Source organism: Canis lupus, chromosome 10, assembly GCF_003254725.2.
Source record: "Canis lupus dingo isolate Sandy chromosome 10, ASM325472v2, whole genome shotgun sequence".
Classification (NCBI taxonomy): Eukaryota; Metazoa; Chordata; class Mammalia; order Carnivora; family Canidae; genus Canis; species Canis lupus.
This window is the reverse complement of record NC_064252.1, coordinates 62296343-62323965: the sequence shown is the minus strand read 5'-3', so window position 1 is coordinate 62323965 and position 27623 is coordinate 62296343. Positions and strand designations below refer to the sequence as shown.

At 33.5% G+C, this 27623-nt stretch overlaps 1 protein-coding gene across 2 annotated transcripts in view; it reads left to right on the top strand.

The window, feature by feature from the left end:
* The window catches only part of USP34 (ubiquitin specific peptidase 34), a 244189-nt gene that overhangs the window by 137843 nt on the left and 78723 nt on the right, over nt 1–27623 (top strand). For both annotated transcript variants that reach the window (XM_035721667.2, XM_025468624.3), the window contains exons 24-35: nt 904–1003; nt 1357–1516; nt 4152–4278; nt 4375–4522; nt 10849–10949; nt 11150–11359; nt 14703–14828; nt 15827–15949; nt 16084–16167; nt 16709–16795; nt 24977–25177; nt 27519–27601. In XM_035721667.2, the coding sequence (XP_035577560.2) occupies nt 904–1003; nt 1357–1516; nt 4152–4278; nt 4375–4522; nt 10849–10949; nt 11150–11359; nt 14703–14828; nt 15827–15949; nt 16084–16167; nt 16709–16795; nt 24977–25177; nt 27519–27601 (1550 nt within the window). The remainder of the gene's footprint in view (nt 1–903; nt 1004–1356; nt 1517–4151; nt 4279–4374; nt 4523–10848; nt 10950–11149; nt 11360–14702; nt 14829–15826; nt 15950–16083; nt 16168–16708; nt 16796–24976; nt 25178–27518; nt 27602–27623) is intronic.

Genomic DNA, 27623 nt, shown 5'->3' with positions numbered 1-27623 from the left:
TAGTATCTACTCATGTTTTTCATTAATTTTTCTTTAGAAGTTAATGAGAATAGGTAAAGAGAAAGATGGGTAAAACTGATACTAACCTATGTGGTAAAGAATAATTTTAATTGGGTCTAGAGTAATTTGATAATCTCTTCCTACATTTTTTCCTTGTTTGAATAGTATTTTGTTTTTTTTAATATTTTGGTCTTAATTCTTTGACAAATTTCAATTTGGTCATTTCAGATAACTGGTCAGATCTGTTTTAACCTAAGAAGTAGTCCTACTCTAATTTCGAAGTAACACTACTTTTTAGTGTTATGAACTACTTAAAAAGTAGTGGATGATATGAACGCTATTAGAAGGATACCTTGCTTTAGCCTGCTCAACTTTGGAGAACTTTGACTCCATTTTTTCTGTAGTTTTCAGTGAAAACATTCTTTTGGTCATCACACAGTTAAAATTAAAAATTTAACAACTTGGTTTATTAGCATATTTTAAAATTTTTCTCTGAATATCTAAAAGTAAGTTGGATGAAAGCACTGAAGCTTTTTTCTGCTAGTAATTGTGTTTTGTTTTTTATTCACTTGTAGCATGTTTTGAGGATTTGAATTTTTCCCACTATATAGTCACAACTTTGGAGTTAAACACCACATACACAAAGACAAACAGCTGCTTTATACTTTCTTTTTTTTTTTTTTTTTCTGTAGAACCAGTACAGGTATATTTCAGTTCTTGAGGAAATTTTCAAAGCTTTTATCATTTTATTTAATTTTAACAGGAATTACCCTTAAATACTTTATAGAATATTAAAATTCATTGATATTATATGACTTTGAAACTTAAAACTACTTCAGCCTTCTAATGATTTACATTTTTTGGCAATAAAATTTACAGATGTCATTGTATTTTTTTTCTTAGCTTTGTGGTATGGACCAATTTTGGGGCATTGCTCTAAGAGCACAGTCTGGTGATGTCAGTCGAGCAGCTATCCAGTATATTAACTCCTATTATATTAACGGTAAGTGAGTTGGAATATTGTCTGATAATTTTTTATGTGGGGATGTTTTATTTTTATTTTTTATTTTTTTTAAAAATATTTTATTTATTCATAGAGACAGAGAGAGAGAGGGAGGGAGGGAGGCAGAGGCACAGGCAGAGGGAGAAGCAGGCATCATACAGAGAGCCTGATGTGGGACTCGATCCAGGGTCTTCAGGATCATGCCCCGGGCTGCAGGCGGCGCTAAACCGCAGTGCCACCGGGGCTGCCCTATGTGGGGATGTTTAATTTAGCTGCAATTCCTTTTATTTTTTTTTATTTTTTATTTTTTTAACACAGAAGATTGAGACACTGTCTAAACATCTGATTTTCAGGTAAAACGGGTTTGGAGAAGGAGCAAGAATTTATTAGTAAGTGTATGGAGAGTCTCATGATAGCTTCTAGCAGTCTTGAACAGGAATCACACTCAAGTCTCACTGTTATAGAAAGAGGACTCCTTATGCTGAAGACGCATCTGGAAGCATTTAGGAGAAGGTAATGGTTTTATACCACATTATTACAGTGAATTTGTTTTTGTTTTGTTTTGTTTTACTGCTAACATGTACAAAAATATTCTTAAAGTAAAGGTTTTGTTGGGGCAGGTAGAAAGCTTAACTTAACGCAAGTGAAGGGTTAGTAATAGAAGTACTTTTATTCCTAATATGTATCGTTTTGCCATGAAATAGACAATATAGGTTCCCAGTAAATATTGTGGAGCTTTAAAAATTCTTGAACGCTGAGAAGATATGCATGAATAAGACTCTCTAGACAGAATTCCACCTCTAGGAAAGTATTACAATGATTGAAAGGCAGAACACCAGCACCAAAAAAAGTTTCACTAAAACCCTCACCAAGAACATCAAATAATCTCTCATAGTTGAATCAAGTTGAGTCATTTGTTTCATTTGCTGTTTTTTTTTCTTCCTGGACTAGGAGACAGTATTTTAATTTTGAATTTCCATTTACCATGGAAACATGATCAAAAAATTCTGTGTTAATGAATATCTGTATAATTAATTTAGACATACCCTGTGTAATACAGAAATAAAGCAAATTAACATTTATGAATATATCGACTGAAATGAAAGGTGAGTAGATAGTTTTAATTAAGAAATTCTGTTTGTTAAAAATCATGACTAAATGTAAAAAATAAAACGAACTGTGTTGGCAAAAATTGTTAAAATCTTTCAACTTCAGAGTTTAGTTTGATAATGAGTCATTCATTAAAGATTTTTGAGATTCTATTTAGATTATCAGGAAATATTGAATAATAAGAGGTATTCTACACATTCCTTATAAAAATCATGGCTTCATGATTTAATTGGGCATTGCAAAATTCTTTATTTTGATTATGGTTGCAATTTGTGGGAATTATACTTAAATAATTCCTTGTGCTTTTAAAGAATGTGTTAGGGAACTCTATAGAATTTTTTTTTTAACAGAAACGTTACACTGTCTCATAATTTTTACCACTCTAGAAAATTAAAATAAGCAAATGTGATGTGTCTTTGACTAAATAAACATTCATACATACTATTTATAAAATTTAGATATTATAGTAAGGGTAATACCACAGAAAATGAAAGTCATCATAATTTATCTCTTCCTTTTAGAGATAGTTATTGTTAATGAGATGATATATATTTTTCCAAAATTTTTTTTTGCTACAGAGTCTATAAACAACAAACCAAAGAGTGCCCTTAGTTCTTACACAGTGTTACCTGTGTTTTAAATAAACATTTATTTTAAAAGTCTTTAAAAATAAGTTTCCTAGGATTCAATGGTGCTATTTATAAGCTGAATGAATTTCAGTTCAAAAATCCCTTCTCAGATGTATAATTTTTTTCTAACTCCTGGAAAATGATTGTAGTATCCTTTGCTAGAAATCTTTATATTTTTATTCATATTTTACTCTAAAGTTAATGTTGATGTTAAATAATTTCTATAAATATTTATTTTTGGAGTGGCAAGTAGAGAAACTAGAAAAAAAAAACTCAAACTAAGATGTTTAAAAATGTCAGGAATTTTCATGCACACATTTGTTATCAGTGTACAATTTCAAGTGCTTAATGTACTTAATTCTACTAATTTAAAATTGCCTAATATTTATAGAATGAAGATATTAAGTAATTATTGTCTTTGTGTATTCCTTATATTAAAAAAAGTGTGGGGTTTTGTTTTGTTTTAAAGAAGAAAAGCTATAATTTGAAGAGTGGTTCTTAAACTAGAATCATTTTGTTTGCCGGGGACATTAGGTAATGTGTGGAGACACTTTTGGTTACCATGGCTAAAGGGAGAAGGGGGTATTATTGGCATGTAGTAGGTAGTGACCCAGGATGCAGCTAAACATTGTATTGTGCACAAGACCATTTCCCCTGCATCCCCTTGACCTAGCTAAGAATTATCCAGCCTCAAAATGTTTAAGATTATTCTTTTGCTCAGCCATAAAAGCTGAACATTGGATCCCTTCTAGGAAACCAAGTCCATTTATTTACTTTTTGTCCTTCTGTTCTAGAATTGCTTATTAGTTTTTGACATTGATAATTCTTTTCTTAATGAAATTCAGGTATCCTGGATCCTGTCTTCAACAACTGAAAATCAGTTAGAAAACTGACAGTATTTAGTGAGTGACCTGCTAGATGCCTTTCACCCTTGAGATTAGTCTTTGTGGTTTATTTTATAATTTTAGTAATCACGGAATCAGCTCTCAAATTCTGTTAAGCATATATTTGCTGGGATACATTTCTGACCCTGAAAAATGTTTCCTAATACGTTTTTTCCCGTTGTGAATGTAGGAATGGGAACTTGCCATTTCACTTTCTGGATTAATCTGTTTCTTTGAATTCCTCCTGCCTCTACTACTCCCCTCCCCTCCTTTAAAAAAAAAAAAAAATCTTGGTGGGATATTTTTTCCTCAGTAATTTTTCTTGTAAACTATCTTAAGGAACTCTTAGCTGTATTTATGTATTTAAGTTTAATGCAGTATGATGAATCTTAGCGCTGTAGAGTACATTGGAATGTGCTAGAACTTTTTGTGGGCTTTTTCATTTTGTAAAATATTAAAAACTTCTCTGACACGAACATGGTTTAAAATGGCATTCTTCCTATGTGTGGTTTTTGTGTGTTTTAGGTTTGCATACCATCTCAGACAGTGGCAAATTGAAGGCACTGGTATTAGTAGTCATTTGAAAGCACTGAGTGACAAACAGTCCCTGCCGCTAAGGGTCGTATGCCAACCAGCTGGACTTCCTGACAAGGTAGTTACATAATTTTAGTTTCCAAATTGTTAACATTTCCCAGTTCAAACATCTATTCTTGTTGTATTTTTAAATTGGTTGCATCTCATATTTCAGATGACTATTGAAATGTATCCTAGTGACCAGGTAGCAGATCTTAGGGCTGAAGTAACTCATTGGTATGAAAATTTACAGAAAGAACAAATAAATCAACAAGCTCAGCTTCAGGAGTTTGGTCAAAGCAGTCGAAAAGGAGAGTTTCCTGGTAAGTCCAACAGTTTAAATTTTTAATTTTTTTCTAGGTTCTGTTAAATAGCAACTTAGGACCTTTGCATCTTTTAAGAGTACAAAGCATATTCATGGCTCCCCTCCTTTTGGTAGGGTGCCATTGATCATAGAGAAGTGTTAAGAGTTGCTTCAGATGTTATTTGCAAATATTTTTCCTCATTTTTCTAAAAAAATTTTACTTTTGAGGTTACTTGATGGGCAGTGTGGGAATTACAAGCTTTTCTTTCCATGCACTACTTAAGTACCTAGTTTTACCCAATAAATTTTTGGGGCATTTTGATATATTTCATTTTTTTTCTAGAGCACATGAAAATAATACATCCTTAATCCCACTGTGCCTCTCCCCCTTACTTCCAAAAGAGTATCATATTAAGGAATTTTTCATATTGGCTCAAAGGGTATATTTTGTTCTTCCTTTATTGTTACCAGTAGAGCATTTGTAGTGTCTTTTCATAGCACAGAAAATATGAATTAATTAGAGGAACAACCATGAAAGCTGTTATAATTTGAGACCTTTAAATTTTAAGTAAAATGTGACAAGCTATATATATAAGTTTAGAAAAAAAAGTTTTAAAGTTTAAAAGCTTCTTTCATGATTTTAATCTGCCTTCGTGCAATGATAATTCTTTGGCATCTTTTAGTGAGGAGGATCATGCTTAAGATGAAACCATATGTATCTTTTAAAGTATCAGATCTTAAATTTTGTTCTTGGATAATTAATATTCTTGGTACAATAGAATAGATATTGAAAAGTCTCCTTCCTGTCCATTTCTAAACCACTTCTTTCCCTTCTCTTCTATACTCGTCAAGGGATACCAAGATATACTATAAGAATTATTCATGTACTTCAGACACAAATGTAGCAGTCCATTTATAGTGCATATAAAAATTACTTCATTCTTTTTAAATCTACATATTCTGTAATATGGTGGTGCCATGATGTATTTTACTTCTCCTCTGTTAATGGACATATAGATTTTTTCCATTTGTTTGCTATTTATAAGCAGTGCCACAGAGAATATCCTTATACCTATATCATCTAATGAACATTGGCTAAATACCTAGTTATGGAATTTTCAGGTCAAAAGGTATTTATTCTCTTTTGTTACATTGAAATGTACATTAAGAAGAGAATATGAAATGAGTAATAAAAAGATGAAAACTGTCCATGTATAGTACCATCCAGAGTAAGAACTGGAACATTATTAGAAGCTATTTATGTATGCTTCTTTAATATCCTCTTTTCCACTTCCCCTTAACACTATCTTGATTTTTTTTTAGTTTATCATCTTTTGTGTGTGTTCTTTATAAAAGCCTTACCTTGGGTATATATACCTAAAATATGTATTTACTTTTGTTAAATAGATAAGTGTGAATTTGACAGATTAGAGAAAGAGTTATTAGTTAAAGGACCAGAGAAGGAAATAAGCTAAAGAGGGTGTATTTTAACCGTCTTTAAAGGTTTTTTTTTTTTTTTTTTTTAAAGATTTTATTTAATCATTCATGAGAGACACAGAGAGGCAGAGACATAGGCAGAGGGAGAAGCAGGTTCCATGCTGGGAGCCTGATGTGAGACTCAATCCCAGAACTCCGGGATCACACCCTGAGCCGAAGGCATGCGCTCAACCGCTGAGCCACCCAGGCGTCCCTCTTTAAAGGTTTTTATAGATCCTCATCTGAGGGTATCAGGAGAGTTCTCAAGTTTAAGTCTTGGCACAGTCAGAACCTGTCTGTGCTGTAATTTTGGCAAGATTCTGGAATATCCAAGGGAAACATAGTCATAGAGTTTCTGATCTTTTCATGACCTATTTCAGCTCTCAGGAATAGAATAAGGAATAATTTCTTTTGTGAGATATGAATGTTTTCTCCTGATTCAGGTAGTAGGACATGGAAATGGGAGTATGGTGAAGGTATTTTAGGTTCAGCTAAGAATACAGGTCAGGTCCACTTGACATTCCTTCTTCAGTGAAAATATTGAGAAGGTAGAAGGGATTTTGGTCAAGATGGCCCCACAACAACACATTTCTCTACTATCACTCATCCTACTGATTGCTCTCCACATCTGGTACACAGCAGTAGGTATCCTTTATCGTCGTCCTGGTAATTCTCTTTGTCTCTGTCACATGTTGGATATCCTGTTTCTGGTATCCCATGTCTTCTTTATTGTTTGACTTGTTTTTGTTTTTTACTGGAATACAGTGCGGTTGTTCAGTAAAGTTTTGATTCTTTGAATAATTAAAAATTTGTTTCTCATGTTTCTAGACTTAAATGATAATTTGGCCAAGTATAAAAGTCAAGGATGGAAATAATTTTGTTTCAGAATTTTATTTTATTTTTAATTTATTTATTTGAAGGAGAGAGAGAGAGTGAGGAGAGGGCAGAGAGAGGGAATCTTTTAAGCCGACTCCCTCCTGAATGTGGAGCCAGACATGGGGCTTGATCTCATGGGACCCATGACCTGAGCTGAAACCAAGAGTTGAACGCTCAACTGACTGAGGCACCTAGGTGCCCCATTTCAGATATTTGTTAGATATATTTCTGCATTGCATTTCTTATTTCTGTTGTTGCTGAGTAGTCTGAAGCCATTAGCTTTATGACATATTTTTACATATTCTATTTTTTTCTTTTATAGAACTTAATGAGTCTTCTTATTCCTGATGTGTTGAAATCTTGTAATACCTGCTCTGATATTTGGTCTGTTTTCAACAGTTGTGATGGACACTTTACTATATAGGTTGGCAACTTTTAGTTTGGCAACTTGTATCTATCTTTGAGGACATTTTCTTTTAATTAGTTTATTGATTTCCAGTCTACCATTTAATAATTTCTCTCTTTCTAGAAATTCTTTATATTTACATGTTTCATCTCTTGGTATCCCAGGTTTACTTTTTCATGTTTTACTTCTTTGGCTTTAAACTTCCTGAGAGATGTGTTCAACTTTATTTTGCATTCCTTCTTTTGAGTTTTCATGCTTTTAGTATCTAACATCTTTGTTCTTCTTGAGTACTCCTATTTTCATGGTTGAAATATTTTTTTGAGGCTATTAGTACTTTTTAAAATTTTTGAGTCTTAAAATTCAGACTCGGGCAGCCTGGGTGGCTCAGCGGTTTAGCACTGCCTTCAGCCCAGGGCCTGATCCTGGAGACCTGGGATTGAGTCCCACGTCAGGCTCCCTGCATGGAGCCTGCTTCTCCCTCTGCCTGTGTCTCTGCCTCTCTCTCTCTCTCTCTCTTTGTGTCTTTCATGAATAAATAAATAAAATCTTAAAAAAAAATTCGGGCTCATGGTTCCTGCATTTTATTTTTATTTATTTATTAAATATTTTATTTATGTATTTGACAGAATGAGAGCCCAAGTGGGGTGGGGGGAACAGCAGAAGAAGAGGGAGAAGCAGGCTCCTCACTGAGCAGGGAGCCTGATTTGGGGGCTCAGTCCTACAACCTTGGGATCATGACCCAAGCCAAAGGCAGATACTTAACTAACTGAGCCATCCAGGCGCCCCAGTTCCTGCTTTTTAAATAGAAGGTTTAGCAAAGTATCTATATATTTTTTTATTAGTTTCATCTCATCTTTTCTCTCTTTTACCAAATAGTTACCATTTTGGCATTTTTCATTGCCACCTATAGATCAAAATTCCCATTTGATTACATTCCCCTTTTTTCCCCCTTTATACTGAACTTCCTTTAAAAATGTTAGAACTTTGTCTTATGGTGATATGTTTTCTTAAGCTTTTATTTGAAAAAAGTTCATTTTGCCTTCAATTTTGAAGGATATTTTCCCTGGATGTAGAATTTTAGGTCAAGAATTATTTTCAGGACTTAGTAAATAGTTAAACCCATAGTCATTTCATTTACAGTGTTTCTGGTTAAAAGCCTTTTTTTTTTCTTTTATCCTTTGTATATATAGTGTGTATTTTTTTTTTAAAGATTTTATTTATTTTAGAGAGGAAGAGAGGGTGCAGATGCAAGCAAGGGGGGAGGGGCGAAGGGGAAGAGAGAGGAAGAAGAATCTCCGGCCCACTCTGCACCAAGCTTGGGGATTTACCCCAGGATCCCCAAGATCAGGGCCTGATCCAAAATCAATGGCCTGACTCAATTGACTGAGCCACTCATTTGTACCTCTGCCCCCTTTTTAATTGGGTAGTGGGGGCGAAGAAAATCTTAAGCAGGCTCCACACCCAGTACAGAGCCCACAGTGTGCTCAATCTCACAACCCTGAGATAATGATCTGGACGGAAATCAAGAGTCAGATGCTTAACCGAGCTGAGCCACCTGGGCACCCCTACAATATGTCTTTTTAACAGTTGTTGATTTTAAATAAATTTTTTGCAGCTGTTGTTTTGGTTTTTAAATTTTTTAAAGTAAGTTCTACCCCCAATATGGGGCTTGAACTCATGACTCTGAGATCAAGAGTTGTGTGTTCTACCAAGTGGGCCAGCCAGGTGCCCCAAGATTTTTTTTTGACATTGGTTTTTAGCAGTTTGATTTTAATGTGCCTTGTGTTTTTGTGTTTATGCACTTTGGGTAAGTTCAGCTTCTTGGGCCTTTGTCTTTATAAAATTTATCACTTTTGAAAAGATTAGCGACTGTATTTTTTTTCAAATATTTTTTCTTTTTCCTTTCCCTTTGACCTAATTTCTATGCATCTAGTTAAATGTGTCCTAGACTCTTCATTAATGTCTCACAGATCACTGAGTTGCTCTTCTTTTTCTTTTCTCCATTCCCTCTCTTTTACCCTTTCTCTCCCTCCTCCTTGCCTTCTCTCTCCCTTGCACCTTTCCCCACTTTTTTAAGACTTGATTTTCTTCCTGTATTCAACCAGTATAAATCAAATTACAGATTATAAGACTGTCTCTAGATTGAGATTTATCTTTTTAGCAAGCTATTTGTCACAAGTTCACTTGCTTTTCGGCTTGCAAACTTGGTTGGTATTGTCTCTTCCTTTTGCCCCTGTCCAGTATTAGTAAAATTTTAAAAATTTACTTTATTGGAGTTTCAGAGGGTAAAAACTAGATATGTAAATATACCATGATAATCTAAGGGTTTTTCCAGATTTCTTGTTACTCTTTTTTGTTTTGAAACATTTACTTACATTAAGATTTGATATTTTTAGAAGTAGTAACTCTTTCCAGAACTCTTAAGGAATATGCAATTCTTATGATAAAAAGGATACTTTCAAAAGTGGAAAAAGTTAGAAAGCTGTTCAGTTAATTTTAAGAACCAACTGAACCATTATAATGAAAAGTTAATGTGTAATTCTCAATACGTGTAGGCCTGTCTCACATCCAAAAACCTAAATAAAGTAGTAGCCATCTTAGTTCTCTTTTGGAACAAAGTTATGTATGCTTACAGTATCTGGCACGCTTGGAACCAAACCAACTGTAATTCTTAGCACTTCATCATAACTAAGGATGTTTTATCTCAATATTTTAAAAATGATCAGCAGTCATAGATTGTATTATTATCTCAATAAAGTAGAAAAGACATTTAATAAAAGTCTGCCAAAGTATTAGAAGTTTAACATAGTTTCTGTTATGATATACTTGGTCAAGTGTTCATTTAATATATCTACTTAGCATGTCTGTACAAATATTGTAGAAATACAGAGCTAATTTATTTCTTGATCTATTCTATCTAAAATCTTAATGGAATTTTAATTTTAAATTTGATGAAATTACTCTGAATCATAAACTGGCTGCATAAACTAAGCAATATCAGAATAGCTGAGAGGAAAACCTAAAAAATTAATAGAGATGAATTTCAATACTAGCTTTAAAACATTTAAAAATTAACATGGTTTTGATGAAGAATTGTATCATTATGGAAAAGCAGTGTCCTTATTTCACCCATTCCTAAAGTGCTATATAGTGTCTGTTTGATGGATTTTTTTAAGCAGTTTATAAAATTTAACAATATTTATATAATCCATCAGATATTTCATCATTTTGCTTAATTTTCTACTCTTATCAAGCATTTCCTTGTTTAAAAAAATTTATTGGATTAAACAATAAATTTGAATGCTTGCTATTTCTTAATGGTGGCAGTAGATCTTTGAATGTAATAAAATGTCTGCCTTTATGGAACTGGGCTTTTGTTTCTTTGAAGCAAGACCAATAAATATATAATATCAGATGCTAGTAAGTCTTTAAAGAAAGATAGGGTAGAGTAAGGGATTAATTTAGTGAAATGAGGTTCTTTAGAGTGAGTGGTTGGGAGGAAGACTCACATAATGCAGTCATGTATTTGTGTCATCACATAGGTTAGTTTTTATAATACTGTTCACTTAAAGTTTTCTATTTTTAAGGAGGCCTTATGGGACCTGTCAGGATGATTTCATCTGGACATGAGTTAACAACAGATTATGATGAAAAAGCACTTCATGAGCTTGGTTTTAAGGATATGCAGGTACACACAAATGTGGTTTGAGTTTTAATCTATTAACTATTATAGTCAGCAGTTGAATTGTTGAAAATATCCTTCAAAAACAGTTATTGCTTTTAAGTGTATGTGGAGTTTGTGTGTGTGTGAAATTATTTTCTACTTAGATTTAAAACTTAGTATGTCTAATGTGTTGTTGTTTTCCCTTGTTGGTATTGTTTTTGTAGATGGTATTTGTATCTTTGGGTGCACCAAGGAGAGAACGGAAAGGGGAAGGTGTTCAGCTGCCAGCATCCTGCCTACCACCTCCTCAGAAGGACAACATTCCGATGCTTTTGCTTCTACAAGAACCTCATTTAACTACTCTCTTTGATTTATTAGAGATGCTTGCATCATTTAAACCACCCTCAGGAAAAGTGGCAGTGGAAGATAGTGAGGTGACTATGTCATTTCATTTTTTATAGTGTCATACTTGTCTTTCTGTTGAGTGGAAAATAATTTTTTTCAGTAAAATCTTTATTCTAAGATTTTAATTATTTGATAGAGACTGTGGACATGTGCACATGAGCATGGGATGAGGGAGTAGAGGTAGATGGAGACAAATAATTGACAGGCCTCGCAGATAGTTTCAGGTAAACAGCTAAATTTTAGACATAGGCAGCTGCTAAGACTAACATTATTAGGGAGTAATGATAGAAACTCATTTATAAATATTATTTGGTCAGGGAAGGTTTCTCTTAAGGAAACAATATGTAATCTGAGCTTGAAGGATGCAAAGGAACCAACTAAATGAGAATTGAGAGATTATCTGCATACAGTAATCTCATTCCTGAAGCCCCTTCCTATAAGGAATCAGGCAGGTCTAGGAATTGTTGGAGGGCTAATAATGAGTAGAATGTGGAGGGTAGTGAGGGAAGAATGAGAGAAACAAGATTGGAAAGGTGAGTAGAACTTTTTTTATTGTCCTCATAGTAAGGTGAAGAGCAGTAAGGTGTTTTAAGCAGAGGGAGAAGCACACGTTTTGATATGGATTTTAAGGTAATAGATTTGTTTGGCAGGAATAGAAAAAGTGAGGAATCTAATGCTCTAATCCAAGGAAGACTTGATGGTTCCCTGGAATAGAATGATAGGAATGGACAAATTAAGTCAACAGTAGGTGGTGTGTTGGATTAGGGGTGGGGTTAGACTCATGTTCAGGAACAAGGAAAACGAGATGGTATCCAGGTTTCTGGTTTGAGCAACTGGTTAGATTCCATTTGAGATGAAGAATGGATGCTCATGGGACATTAAATGGAGATGTCAAGCAGTTGGATAAATGAGTTTGGAGTTCAAGAAAGGGGTTTGGGCTAGAGAAGTAAGGTTTGGGTAATCACTGTAAAGATTTAAACTCCAGGGCAGCCCAGGTGGCTCAGCAATTTAGTGCCACCTTCAGCCCAGGGTCTGATCCTGGAGACCCAGGATTGAGTCCCATGTTGGGCTCCCTGCATGGAGCCTGCTTCTCTCTCTGCCTGTCTGTCTGTCTGTCTCTCTCTCGAATAAATAAATAAATAAAATCTTTAAAAAAAATAAAGGTTTAAACTCGGGAGTGTATGATGTCACTTAAAGAATTCAGTATTAGTCCACTGACTTTTATTTTAAAATTAAGTAGCCTTATCCCAAGAGAATGTTCACTGATGAGTCTCATCCAGTGAATTAGAGATTGCATGACAAATAAAATAGTGCTACTATTCTTTCTCAAGAATGTTAAATGACTTTTTTCCATTTTTCAAAATCTGTTTGATCATGGATTCAGTGGTAGCTGCTGTTGAGTCCTCTGTTCCCCATATCCTGGTTTCTCTTGTGGTGGCTCATTTTTAAATTCTTAAAAAAAAATCTTTTGTTCAAGTAGAATAATTAGTAACAGATGCTTATGAACCTCTACTTTTTTTACCGTTAGTATTGTATGCCCACATACTTACTGACCTTTTACTTCATGTCAGCACTGTATGGGTGGTTTAAAAGAGAGAAAGATAATTAGAAGAATTTTTCAGTTTTCTGGGAGGTTGTTAAGCAGTGTTTTATGAGAATATAGGGAACAAAAATTTGGGGAAGGTTTTGCAAAAGGGGAGTTTTAAATTGGGTCCTGCTACTGCTGAGAGCAAAGAAAGCATTACAGATTCACAGAAAAGTGAATAGATGTTTGAAAAACTGGGAATGTGAATATAGTGTAATTCAAAAAACTGAAAAGGAGATTGGAACCTATACCACAAGGGGCCATATGAGATTCTCTCTTCTCTGTAAAATGGATTGCCATCATCATGGAAGGTTTTAAAGGAACAAAATAAAAGCATAACAGCTTTTAACATAGGCCATTAGAAACAAAATTTGGGGTTAGTATGGTGGATGTATTAGAGAAAACAAAGACTAGATGTAGGAAGCCCAATTAATAGGCCATTATTATGTAATAGTCCACACGAGGCCTGAATTGGAGGGGAAGAATTCATTTTTTAGCAGATACTTAATTGAATTTTGTGGTAAGTATGCCATTGTTGATGTGGGGTTTCTTTGTTGTTCAAGACTGGTTTAGTCTTTTAAAAGATTACCAAAACAGGGACGCCTGGGTGGCTCAGTGGTTGAGCGTCTGCCTTCAGCTCTGGGCGTGATCCCAGAGCTTCAGGATCAAGTCCCGCATTGGGCTCCCTGCATGGAGCCTGCTTCTCCCTCTGCCTATGTCTCTTCCTCTCCTTCTCTTTGTGTCTCTCATGAATAAATAAATGTTAAAAAAATTCTGTTTTACTGAAGAACTTTCAGTACCGTTTCCCCAGCTAAATCAATGATGTTACTTTGGGTTGCTTCTCTCCATCAGGATTGAGAAAAGCAAAGGATACTTTGACACTCTATGATTTGCTTGCTTTCCATGTATACTAGCTTTATATCTTTATATAAAAAGAACTAAATGTTTTATTAGATATGAAGATTACTTTGGCATCCCATGGACTGTATTATAGTGAAAAAATCATTATGATAGCAGCATTAATAGAATTATAATATACATACTCATACTCTGGAAAATACTAAAACTGTAAATTTTAGCTTTCCTGTTTACCTTTTGAGGTTATGCTTTTTTTTTTTTTAATAAAGGAAACTTAACTGCTTTTTATATACTTTCTGAAACAATCTTCAGGTTGCTATTATCTCAGCGTATTACAGAATTCAAATTTAATAGATAATGGAAAAAAGTAGGTTCTTTAAAATTGTTTGCTTTTCTCTTAATCTGCTTATCTTCCTTATTTTCTAGTGAAAATAAGGTATGGATTAGCAATATAAAAAAGAAATAGCTGTTCTCTTTTTCCCAAATGTAAGGTCAAGGATTTAATTCACTGGGACTTTGTCGTAGTTAGAATAGTGACCTGGAAAGAGGAAACAATTGGTGTAATGTTCTTGAACTTAACTTGAATGGCTTTGTTAAACAGATGTTTTCACTTCTATTTGAAAAGTTACCTGAATAAAGTGTCAAAATTTACTGGTCACTTTTTTTCCAAAAAGTGCTCAGTAATAACAGGTTGGAAAACTAATACTTTGACATAATGATCAACTTATTGAATAAATGTATTTGTTTATAAATAGTAAAATAATAGTAAAATAAAAAAGGTATAAATTGTTGACTATGAAACAAATGATTTATTTCTCATATTTTAACTAAGACCGAAAAATATTATGAAATTTGATAATCAAGCATTTTATGCAAAAAAATTGAACTTTAGATTTTTTTTTTTAAGTGAGCTGTTCTTATTTGTGTAGAGCTTAAGATGTGAAGAACTTCATCTTCATGCAGAAAATCTCTCTAGGCGTGTATGGGAGCTACTGATGCTTCTTCCTACATGTCCTAACATGTTGATGGCATTCCAGAGTATCTCAGATGAACAGGTAAACCCACAAAGTCTTTTCACTCTCCTAGAGAATGGCATCATTTTATATTTCATCCAGTGTATGAGATTGCATGTTGACCTATATCCTCAGTAAAATTTTGCCCATTTAATGGTTGAAAGCTCCAGTTCATTTTAATGTTCATTTGTTAGTGAGGTTGAATAATAAAGGCCTAATACAAGGCCAAGGATGTTTTCTAAAATTATCTTTAGAAAACATAATTTGTCTTTAATGGTATTTTTTCATATTACTGTATGTTCTGAACATATTCCTATAGGGTCATGACCTCACAAATGTTAGAGGTCTTTGTAAAGATATGTTAAAATTAGATTAAAAAAAAAAAGCTATATGATAAAGGGTTACTTTGTGGAGATATGTATAGGACACCTATAGGATGAAAGGAAAAATAGTGTCCTTAAGTTGTGTGCTAATGGTTTTTTATAATTTGCATCTTGGCCATGTAATTTCAGAAGGTCCTATATCTCAAATGACTTAGATGTGAAGAAGGTTGGCCTGGCAAATGGTTCCTGATGACTCAGAGTAGCTCTAATATTGCTGTCAAAGATGTACATTGTGTGTATATCACTTCATAAGTTGAGATTAGAAAGAACAATATTTTAAGAAATATGTATTTGTATATGACTTTTAAATATATAGATGTGACTTTATAAGTATTAAATACTTTACTACTGCTCTAGGCTGCATGGTGTCCATTGGAAAGATACTGAGTTACCTGATCTGTTGTGAAGGTTAACAGGCCAAATTTTTTCCCTATGCTGCTATTCGTATGGTTTTTAACAAAACTTGACAAATAATTGGTGTTTTCAGCACACCATGAGTACCAGTTATACAATTGGTCTTCATATGTTTGAACATATATCAATGTGTGTATATATGTAATATTTGAGTTCTTATATAGTATCAATTTCTTTAAAGTTTTTTTTGGAAGGAGTCCCTTAGTTGGCTTGATAAAACCTGTTTTTCTTTTTAAATTTAAGAGTAATGATGGACTTAATTGGAAAGAACTTCTCAAAATTAAAAGTGCTCACAAGCTATTATATGCCCTGGAAATTATTGAAGCACTGGGAAAACCTAACAGGAGGATAAGAAGAGAATCAACGGTAATTGAATTTTCATTCTTACCGTGAAATACTTGTGTTTTCTCTGGAGCTGAATTCCAGAATGTGTTTTTAATTCTAGAATAATTTTTTTCTCCTGCACTTTTTCTTAATATTATTTTTTGCCATTCCCACAGGGAAGTTACAGTGATCTTTATCCAGATTCAGATGATTCAAGTGAGGATCAAGTGGAAAATAGTAAAAATTCCTGGAGTTGCAAGGTTTGATCATTTATGTGATGCATTGTATTGATAAAAATTATCTCTAATTTTCCAAAAGTAGGTATCATAATTATTAATTGGTTTTAAACTAATTTACTATTAAAATAAAGCATAGTTTAAAAATCGCATATAACTCTAAATCACAGAAGGTGAGATTATTTAATGCTTTGGTACTCTTGTTTTTAGCACTTTTTTTCCTTTATTGGAATACTTTGTTAGGACATCCTAGTGTCTGCGATTAAATGGTCAAAGGAATATAAAGATATCTTTAGATTTTTGCAAGAGTCTTTTTAAAAAAATTTCTTCACAATACGATGTATGTTATTTTTATAGAAGTTATTCTGGGTATTTAAATCAGAGTAATTTCCTAGATTAGAGATATATAGTATTTTACATATGCATACATATGCGTACGTATGCATACACACACACACACACACACACACACACACACAAATCCAGTTTCTGAAGCAAAAAGCTGGTCTTTTATGACATTTTGTAGCTGCATCTCTCTTATCCGTACTCTCACAATTGCTTACAGTTTGTTGCTGCTGGAGGGCTTCAACAGTTACTAGAAATTTTTAATTCTGGAATTCTGGAGCCTAAAGAGCAGGAATCCTGGACTGTGGTACGTGAAAGTTCACTGTTTTAACAAATTAATAGTTACCCTGTTTTAAGCACTTCCATTTTCCATTAGCAAGTATAACTTTTGCTACATTTCATTGTTGTAAGGAAGATTATGGAGTGTAGTAAAATTAATCTTTTTTAAATGGAGCTCTGATAAACTATTCATGAAGAGTTCTTCATCTCAACTCTCTTAAAAAATTTTTTTAGATTTTATTTATTTATTCATGAGAGACACACAGAGAAAGAGGCAGAGACACAGGCAGAGGGAGAAGCAGGCTCTATGCAGGGAGTCTGATGTGGGATTGGAACTCAATCTTGGGTCTCCAGGATCACACCCGTGCTGAATGAAAATGGCGCTAAACCGCTGAGCCACCCAGGCTGCCCACAACTCTCTTAAAATTTAAGTACCAAAATTCACGACTCTGAACTGTGGCTAATTCATAAACATTTTTCCTTTAAGTTGATAAATTATATGTTAATATTTATATAGTCTTCATGTTTGGATGCTTAAAAAAACTGGTTTATTTGTGTTCAATTTTTTGAGAACATTCTTTTTCTTTGTTTCATTTTGTTTTGGCTATTTCTTCCTTTATAGTAGTGCTACTCAAATACGTGTTGTGTTTTCAGACCATTTGTGAGTGCTCTGAAATGAAATTGAGAGTAAGCTTTCAGAAATTTTTATAGCTATTGAACATTCTACAGAATTTTTTACAGTGTTTCACAAAATTATTAGTTCCCAACAAAATGGAAGTTGTTTTTTGTTAAAGATACTTTACCTCTATTAACTTGAAGAAGCACTATTCTATAATATTAGGAAAATGAAGTTGCTTATGAAATATTAAAAATTGATACTGCTGTACCAAACACTACAATTTGGTTAACTTAAATGGAAAGGATGCTCCATTTCCTCACTTCCAACAAAACAGAATAGCGTTATCATACATGCCATCAAATATTAATTTTTTGATACTTGTGTTTTAGAATTATCTTGGAGTCTACAAGTCAGGTGTTCTTGATTTAATATCAAATTAATAAAATATGTTTAGAAAATGCATTACTGTGTACTAAGATAATTGTTACTCTTACCACTGGTTTTAATACTTATTTTTCCATTTTTGTTTTATTTATTTTACTATGTTATTTTCCTTTTTAGACTAGATACTCCAATTTATTAATTATTATAGTTCTGTGACTTATAATGTATTTTATTGTTAGTCATATCTTATTGTCCCATTAATCTCTTAGAATTCTAATGTGCCTTTTAGTTCTTTGGCACAGTAGGAGAATATAACTAAAATTTTTAATGAGTGGTTAAGTGTCTATAGAAATTTTATTTATAAACTGCTCTAAGTTTAGTTTTGAGTAAAGTTTACAAGGAATCAAGCACAAACTAGAGGGTTTTTTTTGTGTGTTTCCTTTGAAATTGTGATTACTTTTATGAAGTATTACTAATGAGAAAATTTTAACTACTGCATGTAATACATTGTAGCCTGCCAATGCCTGAGATGCTAAGCATGCCTGCGACACAGATGCTTTCAAGTTAATATCCCCATTTATAATGCATCTATCCTAGCATATAGAATACTTAAAAATTTAGAATCATTCTTGTTTCTTAGACAATTTAATTTTTCTTTTAAAAAGGAATTTAGTTGAAGTCTACTTTGAAATTTTTTTGAGTTAAAATTCATGTACAGTAAAATTCATCCATTTAAAAAGCAGGGAATTTTAGGAGCACTTGAGTGGCTCAGTGATAGAGCATCTGCCTTTGGCTCAGACCATGATCCTGGGATCAGATCCCACAATTGGCTCCCCATAGGGAGCCTGCTTCTCTCTCTGCCTATGCCTCTGCCTCTCTGTGTGTCATTCAGAAATAAATTTAAAAATCTTAAAAAAAAAAAAAAAAGGCTGATTTTTAGTATATTTGTGGAGTTGTGGAGTTGTTACCAGTAATGCCAGAACAACTTCATCCCCTCAATCAGAAACCACCACACTTATTAGCGGTCACTCCTCATTGATGAAAACAATTAAGCCCTGGGCAGCCACTAATCTAATCTATTTTCTATATAAATTTGCCTGTTGTGGACATTTCACATAAATGGACCATATAATATGTATATGGTCCTTTGTGACTGGTTTCTTTCACTTAGCATAATGTTAAGGCTAATTCCTGGATGTATATCACCTAGGGTCACAAATATTAATCACTATGCTTTTTTTAAAGAATTATACAGCTCTAATTCTTGAATATTTAGGTATCTGATCCATTTTAATTTTTGCGTGTGATATGAAGTTGAGATGTACTCTTCATGCAGTAGGTAGTGAACTCATTTAAAAAGTAGAGTTTAGGTTTTGAAAAATGTGTATACGTGTGTAATCTGCCAACACAACATAAAGAGCATTTCTATTACCTCAGAAGTTCCACCCTGCCTTTTTTTTTTTTTTTTTTTTTTTTAAGGGGAGGTATAGAGAAGTGGGAGGGTAAGGAGGGAGGGCCAGAAGGAGAAGAGCGAGGGTCCTGAGCAGGTTCCATGCCTGATCTCATAACCCTGAAATCATGACCTGAGCTGAAATCAAGAGTCAGACGCTTAACCAACTGAGCCACCCAGACTCCCCTCTACTCTGCTTTTTTACCATCAATTCCCCCCACTTCTCCCAACCAACCAGCCCTATGCAACCACTGATTTTTTGTTGTTACAGATTACATTTTTTGCATTTAATAGAATTCCTTGTAAATGAAATAATATAGTATGTTCTTTGTATCTCGTGTTTCTACTCAGTATGTATTTTGATAAATGTTGCTGATAAATGTTGCATGTATTGGTTGGTTGTTTTTATTGCTGAGTAGTATATCCCTTAATAAGTGTACTACTCCTTGCTTATCCATTCACTTATTGATGGACATTGGAGTTTCTGGTTTTGGGCTATTATAAATAAAATTGACAAGCATTCATCTACAAGTCTTTTTGTGTACATAAATTTTTGTTTCTTTTGGATAAATACCAAGAAAATAAATGAATTTCCTGAGTAATATGGTAAATATAAGATTGACTGTAAGAAACTGCCCAAGTGTTTTCCCAACCAGCTGTACCATGCAGCATATGAGAGTTCCAGTTGCTTCATATCCTCAGCAACAGCTGGTGTGGTCAGTCTTTTTAATTTGAGCCTTCTACTGGGTATGTAGTATTATCTTATGGTGCTTTTGCTTTGCACAATCTCTGGTGACTAGTGATGTTGAGTATTTTTACAAGTGCTTTATGTGACAATGTAGGTTTTTGTTTTTTTTTTTAAATCATGGTAAAATACACTTAACATTCACTATCTTAATCATTTTTAAGTGTGTAGTTCACTGGTATTACATATCTATGCCCTTATAGTGGAATTGTCACTATTCTCTATCCCCATTACTATTTTCATCTTGTAAAAGTAAAACTTTACCTGTCAAATGATGATTCCCCAGTCTCCCTTCCCCCATCTTGAGACAAACCACCATTATACTTTGTCTCCATGATTTTGACTACTCTGAGTACCTTGTGTAAGTGCAATCATATGGTATATTTGTCTTTGACTAGCTTATTTTAGTAGCAAATGTCCTCCAGCTTCACCTTTGTAGCATATTGCAGAATTTCCTTCCTTTTGAAGGCTGAGTAATAATTCATTGTATGCTGTGTATACCACATTTTGCTTATCTATGCGTTCATCAGTGGACGACATGGCTTGCTTCCATATTTTCTCTATTGTGAATAATGCTGCTATGAATATAGATGTATAAATATCTTTGAGACCTTACTCTCAGTTCTTTTGGGTATATACCCAGGAGTGAAAATGCTCATATGACATTTATGTTTTCAGTTTTTTGAGGAACCCAACATACTGTTTTTCACAGTAGCTATACCATCTTAACATTCCTCCCAGTAGTGCACAAAGGTACTAATTTCTCTATATATTTGCCAACATTTCATTTTCTGATTTTTTTATATTAGCCATCTTAATGGGTGTCAGGTGGTTTCTTATTGTGGTTTTAATAAACAGTGAAGTTGCATTTTCTTAATAAACAGTGAAGTTGAGGATCTTTTCTTGTGCTAATTGGCCATTTATATATCTTCTTCAGAGAAATATCTTTTCAACTCCTCTGCTCCTTTATGGAGTTATTTGGTTTTTTGAGTTTTAGAAGTTCTCTATATTGTGAATATTAATCCTTTATCAGATACATACTTTGCAAAGATCTTCTCCTATCTGTAGGTTGCCATTTTACTCTGTGGATAGTCTTATTTATACACAAAATTTTTAAATTTTCATGAAGCCTAATATGTCTTTTGTTGTTGTTGTTACTTATACTTTAGATGTCCTATCTAAGAAATCATGTGTCCAAATACATTGTCATGAAAGCTTCTGTTTTCTCCTAAGAATTGTTTTAGGACTTCTATTTACAACCTTGATTCACTTAGAGTTAATTTTCATATATGGTGTTTTAGTGTGCAAGGGTTCAACTTTATGCTTTTACATATGGCTATCCAGGTTTCTCTGCACAGTTTTTTGAAAATACTGTCCTTTCTCCTGTTGACTGGCCTTGGCACTGTTGTCAAAAATCATTTGACCATATATGTGAAGGTTTATTTCTGGGTACTCTGTTCCATTCCATTAATCTATATGTCTGTCTTTATGCCAATACCACATGATGTTGATTACCATAGCTCAGTAGTAAGCTTTGAAATGAGGAGGTATGAGTCCTCCAGTTTTGTTCTTTTAAGATTGTATTAGCTCTCGGATCCCTTGAGATTCCATATGAATTTTAGCATGGGTTTTTCTTTATTCTGCAAAAAATGTCATTATTTTGTTACAGATTATTTTGGGTAGTATTGATATTTTCATAAATGTTCAGTCTTTAGCCTTGTGTTGTAATTTTCATTGTAGAAGTCTTTGATGACCTTGGTTGATTTTTAAGTACTTTATTCTTTTGATGCTATTGTAAATGGAATTATTTCTTTTTCATAGTGATTTTCTTTTCATAGTGTTCATTGTTCATCCAGTGTGGATGCTTTTTGTTTGTTTTTCTTACCTAATTCTTGAGGCCAAAACTTCCACCACTGTGTTGAATAGAAATTAAGAAAGCAGATGTCCTTGCTTTATTCCTTATTTTAGTTGAAAAGCTTTTAGTCTTCACAACTGAATGATTTTCACTATGAATTTTTCATATGTAGCTTTTGTTCTGTTTAGGTAGTTTTCTATTTCTGTGTGGTTTTTTTTTTTGTTTTTTTTTGTTTGTTTTAGTGTTTTTATCAAGAAAGAGTGTTGAATTATTTCAGATGCTTTTTCTGCATCAGTTGAAATGATCATGTGGTCTTTCTCTTCATTTTGTTATGGAATATTGATTGAGTCTTGTATGTTGAACCATTCTTGAATTCCGAGAACAAATCCCAGTTAATCATGTTGTATAATCCTTTTGATATGCTGCTAGATCCTGTTTATGTTTTTTCAAGGATTTTTGCATCATTGTTCATAAGGGATATTCGTCTGTAGTTTTTCTGTAGTATTTCAGTCTGGCTTTGATACAGGGTTATGCTGGCTGCATAGAATGAGTTGGGAGTGTTCCCTTCTTAGAGAATTTGGTAAGGCTTGGCATTAGTTTTTTAAATGTTTGGTAGAATTTACTAATGAAGCTGTCAGGTCTTTTTTTGTTGGGAGATTTTTAATTATAGATCTATTTAGAGTTTCTATTTCTTCATGATTGAGCTTTTATTTTGTGTTTTTAGAACTTTGTCCATTTCATGTAGGTTTTCCAGCTTTTTGGTTTATAGTTGTTTAAAGTACTCTTCTGAAATCCTTTTTATTTCTGTTGATTTGGCAGAAAAATTCCTCCTTTTATTTCTGATGTTAGTAATTTCACTCTTTTTTAAAGATTTTATTTATTTATTTATTCATGAGAGACAGAGCGAGAGGCAGAGACATAGGCAGAGAGAGAAGCAGGCTCCACACAGGGAGCCTGATGTGGGACTAGATCCCAGGACCCCAGGATCACGACCTAATCCTAAGGCAGATGCTCAACCGCTGATCACTCAGGCGTCCCTCACTCTTCCTTTTTTTTAGTTCTCTTAGGCTAAGGTTTGTCAGTTTTGTTTTCAAAGAACAAACTTTTATTTACAGTGATTTTCTTGTTTTTCTGTTCTGTTTTCAACTCTGTACTTTATTATTTCCTTTCTGCTAGCTTGGATTTAGCTTGTTCTTTTTCTAGTTCTTAAGTGGGAAAGCTAGGTTGTTGATTTGAGGGTTTTTTTTTTTAAGCATTTTTAGCTATAAATTTCCTCCACTAAGTCTCCTTCTCAGTGCATCTCACAAGTTTCATAGTGACCACGTTTTTTTAATGAAGCATCTATACTTATCTTTAGGCCCCCCACCCCTTCCTTTCCTTCTGATCTTAGTAAAGAGGATTTTTTTTTTCTTTCATCAGTTTAGACAAATTTTTCTGCTAGATGTGTGTATAGTAATATTTGCAATCTGTGGCTGCCTTTTTCATTATTTTGACAGTGTCTATTAAGCAGAGAAGTTTTTTATTTTAACAGAGTTTGTATCCTATCTAAGAAATCTTTGAAGTCCACAAGGATTTTTCTCCTGTTTTTCTTAAGTTTTATAGTTACCATTTTCATTTAGTTCTATGATGCATTTTGAGTCAATTTTTTTTAATTTATTTTTTATTGGTGTTCAATTTACCAACATACAGAAAAACCCCCCAGTGCCCGTCACCCATTCACTCCCACCCCCCGCCCTCCTCCCCTTCTACCACCCCTAGTTCGTTTCCCAGAGTTAGCAGTCTTTACGTTCTGTCTCCCTTTCTGATATTTCCCACACATTTCTTCTCCCTTCCCTTATATTCCCTTTCACTATTATTTATATTCCCCAAATGAATGAGAACATATAATGTTTGTCCTTCTCTGATTGACTTACTTCACTCAGCATAATACCCTCCAGTTCCATCCACGTTGAAGCAAATGGTGGATATTTGTCATTTCTAATAGCTGAGTAATATTCCATTGTATACATAAACCACATCTTCTTTATCCATTCATCTTTCGATGGACACCGAGGCTCCTTCCACAGCTTGGCTATCGTGGCCATTGCTGCTGTAAACATCGGGGTGCAGGTGTCCCTGCGTTTCATTGCATCTGTATCTTTGGGGTAAATCCCCAACAGTGCAATTGCTGGGTCGTAGGGCAGGTCTATTTTTAACTCTTTGAGGAACCTCCACACAGTTTTCCAGAGCAGCTGCACCAGTTCACATTCCCACCAACAGTGTAAGAGGGTTCCCTTTTCTCCGCATCCTCTCCAACATTTTTGGTTTCCTGCCTTGTTAATTTTCCCCATTCTCACTGTATATGTATTTGTATATGTAGAGTGAGGTTGAGGGTTTGGTGGGGTTTTTTGTCTGTTTCTTTTTTTTTTAAATATGGCTACTATTCAGTTTTCTACCACCATTTGTTGAAAGGACTGATCTTACTGAAATTTCTTTGTAACTTTCTTGAAAATCTGAATTGCTGAATTCCCTTCCGAGGTATATTGGTATAGCTATTACACAATTTGGCAGTGAGATTAGGAAGATAGGAAAATAACTGTTGAAGAGAATACTGTGAAACTCTCATCTTGCACAAGAATTATATCAATTTACTTGACATGTTTTTAAAATTTTAAGGTAGATCTTTAAATCAGAAATGAAAATTTCAAACTAAATATTATACCAAATATTTCTTTTATTTTAAATGTACTTATGTAAAGTACAAAATTTTCAGTTATTTTTTTAGAATTCTTGAGAATTGCTTTGGCTTCCAAAATATTGGATTATATTCTCTACTTGGCTAGAGAAACAACTATAAATACTTTGTCTCTTAATTCATGTTGGGGTAAATTACATTTTTGTTTACATTTTAGTAATTAAAAAAATTATACTACAATCTGAGCAGTAGATCAGATGACATTTGGATGTTTTCTTTACCTCTTAGTATCTAGATATTTTTTGTCATTTTTATAAGATTGGATTGTTACTCAACAGAATACATAAGTAGTAAAACTTCTTTAGCACATAGATAAAGTACTAGCTGTAATTATTTTTACTTTCTACTTTTAGTTTCAGGTTGTATAGTGGCCATGTTAAATTAATCAAAATAGGGAAATGACGTTTTCTTCTTATCCACAGTGGCAGCTAGACTGTCTTGCTTGCTTGCTGAAGTTAATATGCCAGTTTGCAGTAGATCCATCCGATTTGGATTTAGCTTATCATGATGTCTTTGCCTGGTCTGGTATAGCAGAAAGCCATAGGAAAAGAACTTGGCCTGGTAAATCAAGAAAGGCTGCTGGTGATCATGCCAAGGGTCTTCATATACCAAGATTAACAGAGGTAAAGTACAGAAGTTACCATTAAATTGTAGTAATGAATTCTATTTGTGTTTTACAAAGTTAAGAATATGGTAATGCATAAGAAATGCAATTCTAGATTACCACATATGACTTAACAGCTAAAGTGATACCTTCATTTTTTAATCCAGTAGTAATTATGAAATAGTAGTATTTTTTAGTTCATTATCCAAATTGCAGGAATGAATTGTATGCTATTCTAATGTTCTCTAACTGTAGGATTTAATCATTTACACTCAGTAATTTATATACTGAATTTGTGAGAGCTTAGGGAAATAACCACACAGATGTTTCAACAGAAGAGATTTAAAATAAAGATTTGGTTTCACATGTCTGCATTGGAGGTCTAAACATATAAAAAGAAAATACTGAGGTAACCCAGACAGGTAACCATTCACCACTCCTGGGGTTTAAGGAACATACAGAAAAAGGTTGGGAATATCAGAAATGAGGAGATTATAAGAAAGGATCTTGTTGACCTGGGGTTTAGGCCTCTAAGGAAGGGGTTCTGCTACTATTTCTGAAACTAAATAGCTTCTCCTGGGTTAACTATGGTACAGTGTTAATAGAAAAAACAAGGAAGTAATCTCTGTCCCAGATTAGCAGAACCTCCTAGGAAATCAACTGGCAAAGGAGGAATTTAGTTTGTGATGTACCAGCCCTAGATTCACAAAGCAACTCTGTAGAATGGTAGATGCAGTGCTGACTAAAAATGGCACAAAAACTAGCACATCCAGCAGTATAATTAGAATTTTGTCTGTGGATTCTGTCATTCATATGATCAAATATTTGCCCTTTGAATGGCTCCATCTTTGTACTGGGATCTAGTGAGATCTCTTATTCATTTGTAACCTTTTGAGACTAGCACTTTACCTCATAGCTGGGAAAGAAACACTAGCGTAATGAGTTGTTTCTGATAAGAGAAGTAGTATAGTGAAACCTAGATTGGAAACTACTAGTAAAAATTGAAACCTGATGCATATTTCATATTTCCCTTTCAGAATTTTGGAGATTAAATGGGACAAGTGACCTCTGCTAGGATTCCAAATCATTTACAGCTAATACAATTAAAATAGAACTGTGGGGACTACAGTGTAATCTAAATGTGTTCTACAGTGTTGCATATTGTTGACTACTTATTTTAACCTTGCATTGCTGTAATGTTTGTTACTTTTTCTCCAGAATAGTCTTCCTAGGTTATAATTTAAGAACTAAAATTGTGTTCTGTTAACTCATTAAATAACTTCAAAGCTTTTGACTTTAGTCATTTCCTCTTGAGATTTTAATAATAGTATTATTATTCACACATGCCAGTGTTTTTATAGTTTCAAAAAGGTGTTTATTTTTCCATTAACTTATCATAATCATAATTTATGTTAAGCTTTTGGGGAACAAATTTTTGTTATGTTAATTCTAGAGACAAGTTATCCAGTTTGGATATCCTGTAGATAGTGTGGAAGAACCCTAATTTTTTTTATAATTGACTATCATGAATTATTTCATTTGTTGCCCATAAAGCCCTTTCAGAAGGTTCAAGTTCCAGGTCAGACTTTAAGATTCCAGCCTAAACAGCTTTCCTTGAAAGGGATAGGTTTCGTTGCTGCTCTCTTTGTTCTAGTGGCACATTGTATTACTTGTGTTACAGTGCTTTCTGTGTTATCTGCTACACTGGACTCACATCTCCAGGATGGAAACAGTGCTTAAAACATTAGTGCCCAGAAGAGTTGAGATCTGCTGAAAGGAGTCTATAATTCTCTATTTATATAAGTAGCAAATTATTTTCTCCCATTATATAGAACTTATATAGAACATGATATAGAAGAACCAGAACCTAAAAATTAAGTATGTATTAAAATCAAGCAGCTTGAAAGGATGCAAACTAAATGTTGAACCTAATGGTTTTTAAAATAGAATCTTTGCCCTGTATTCATTCTTTTCTCTGTTTATTTCAGGATGGTTGAGATTATCTGCCACTGCTTGGGTTTTTTCCCCTATTTCAAAAGCAAAAACTGTTTCATTCTTCATCACCCCAACAAACCACTGACATATGTAATAAATTTTTTTCACTCACTTGGGTGACATAAAGAATTTGTAGATCAAATATAAAGAATAATTTTGCTTTTGTATTTGTAAATTTTCTTTTTTTAAGCTTATGTTCCTAAGTTTGGTTACAAAATTCTGATTTTCTGATACTAGTATTTTTACAGTATGATATTCCTTATCTTGTCATAGATAAAAATCAAAGTAATTTGGAGTTTTGTGGTAAAAATGCATTTTTGTGTTTTAGTGTATTTAAAGATTTTTTTAATGTTTTTGTTTTAAAGGTATTTCTTGTTCTTGTCCAAGGAACCAGTTTGATTCAGCGACTTATGTCTGTTGCTTATACGTATGATAATCTGGCTCCTAGGTATGAAGTTTTACATAATTTT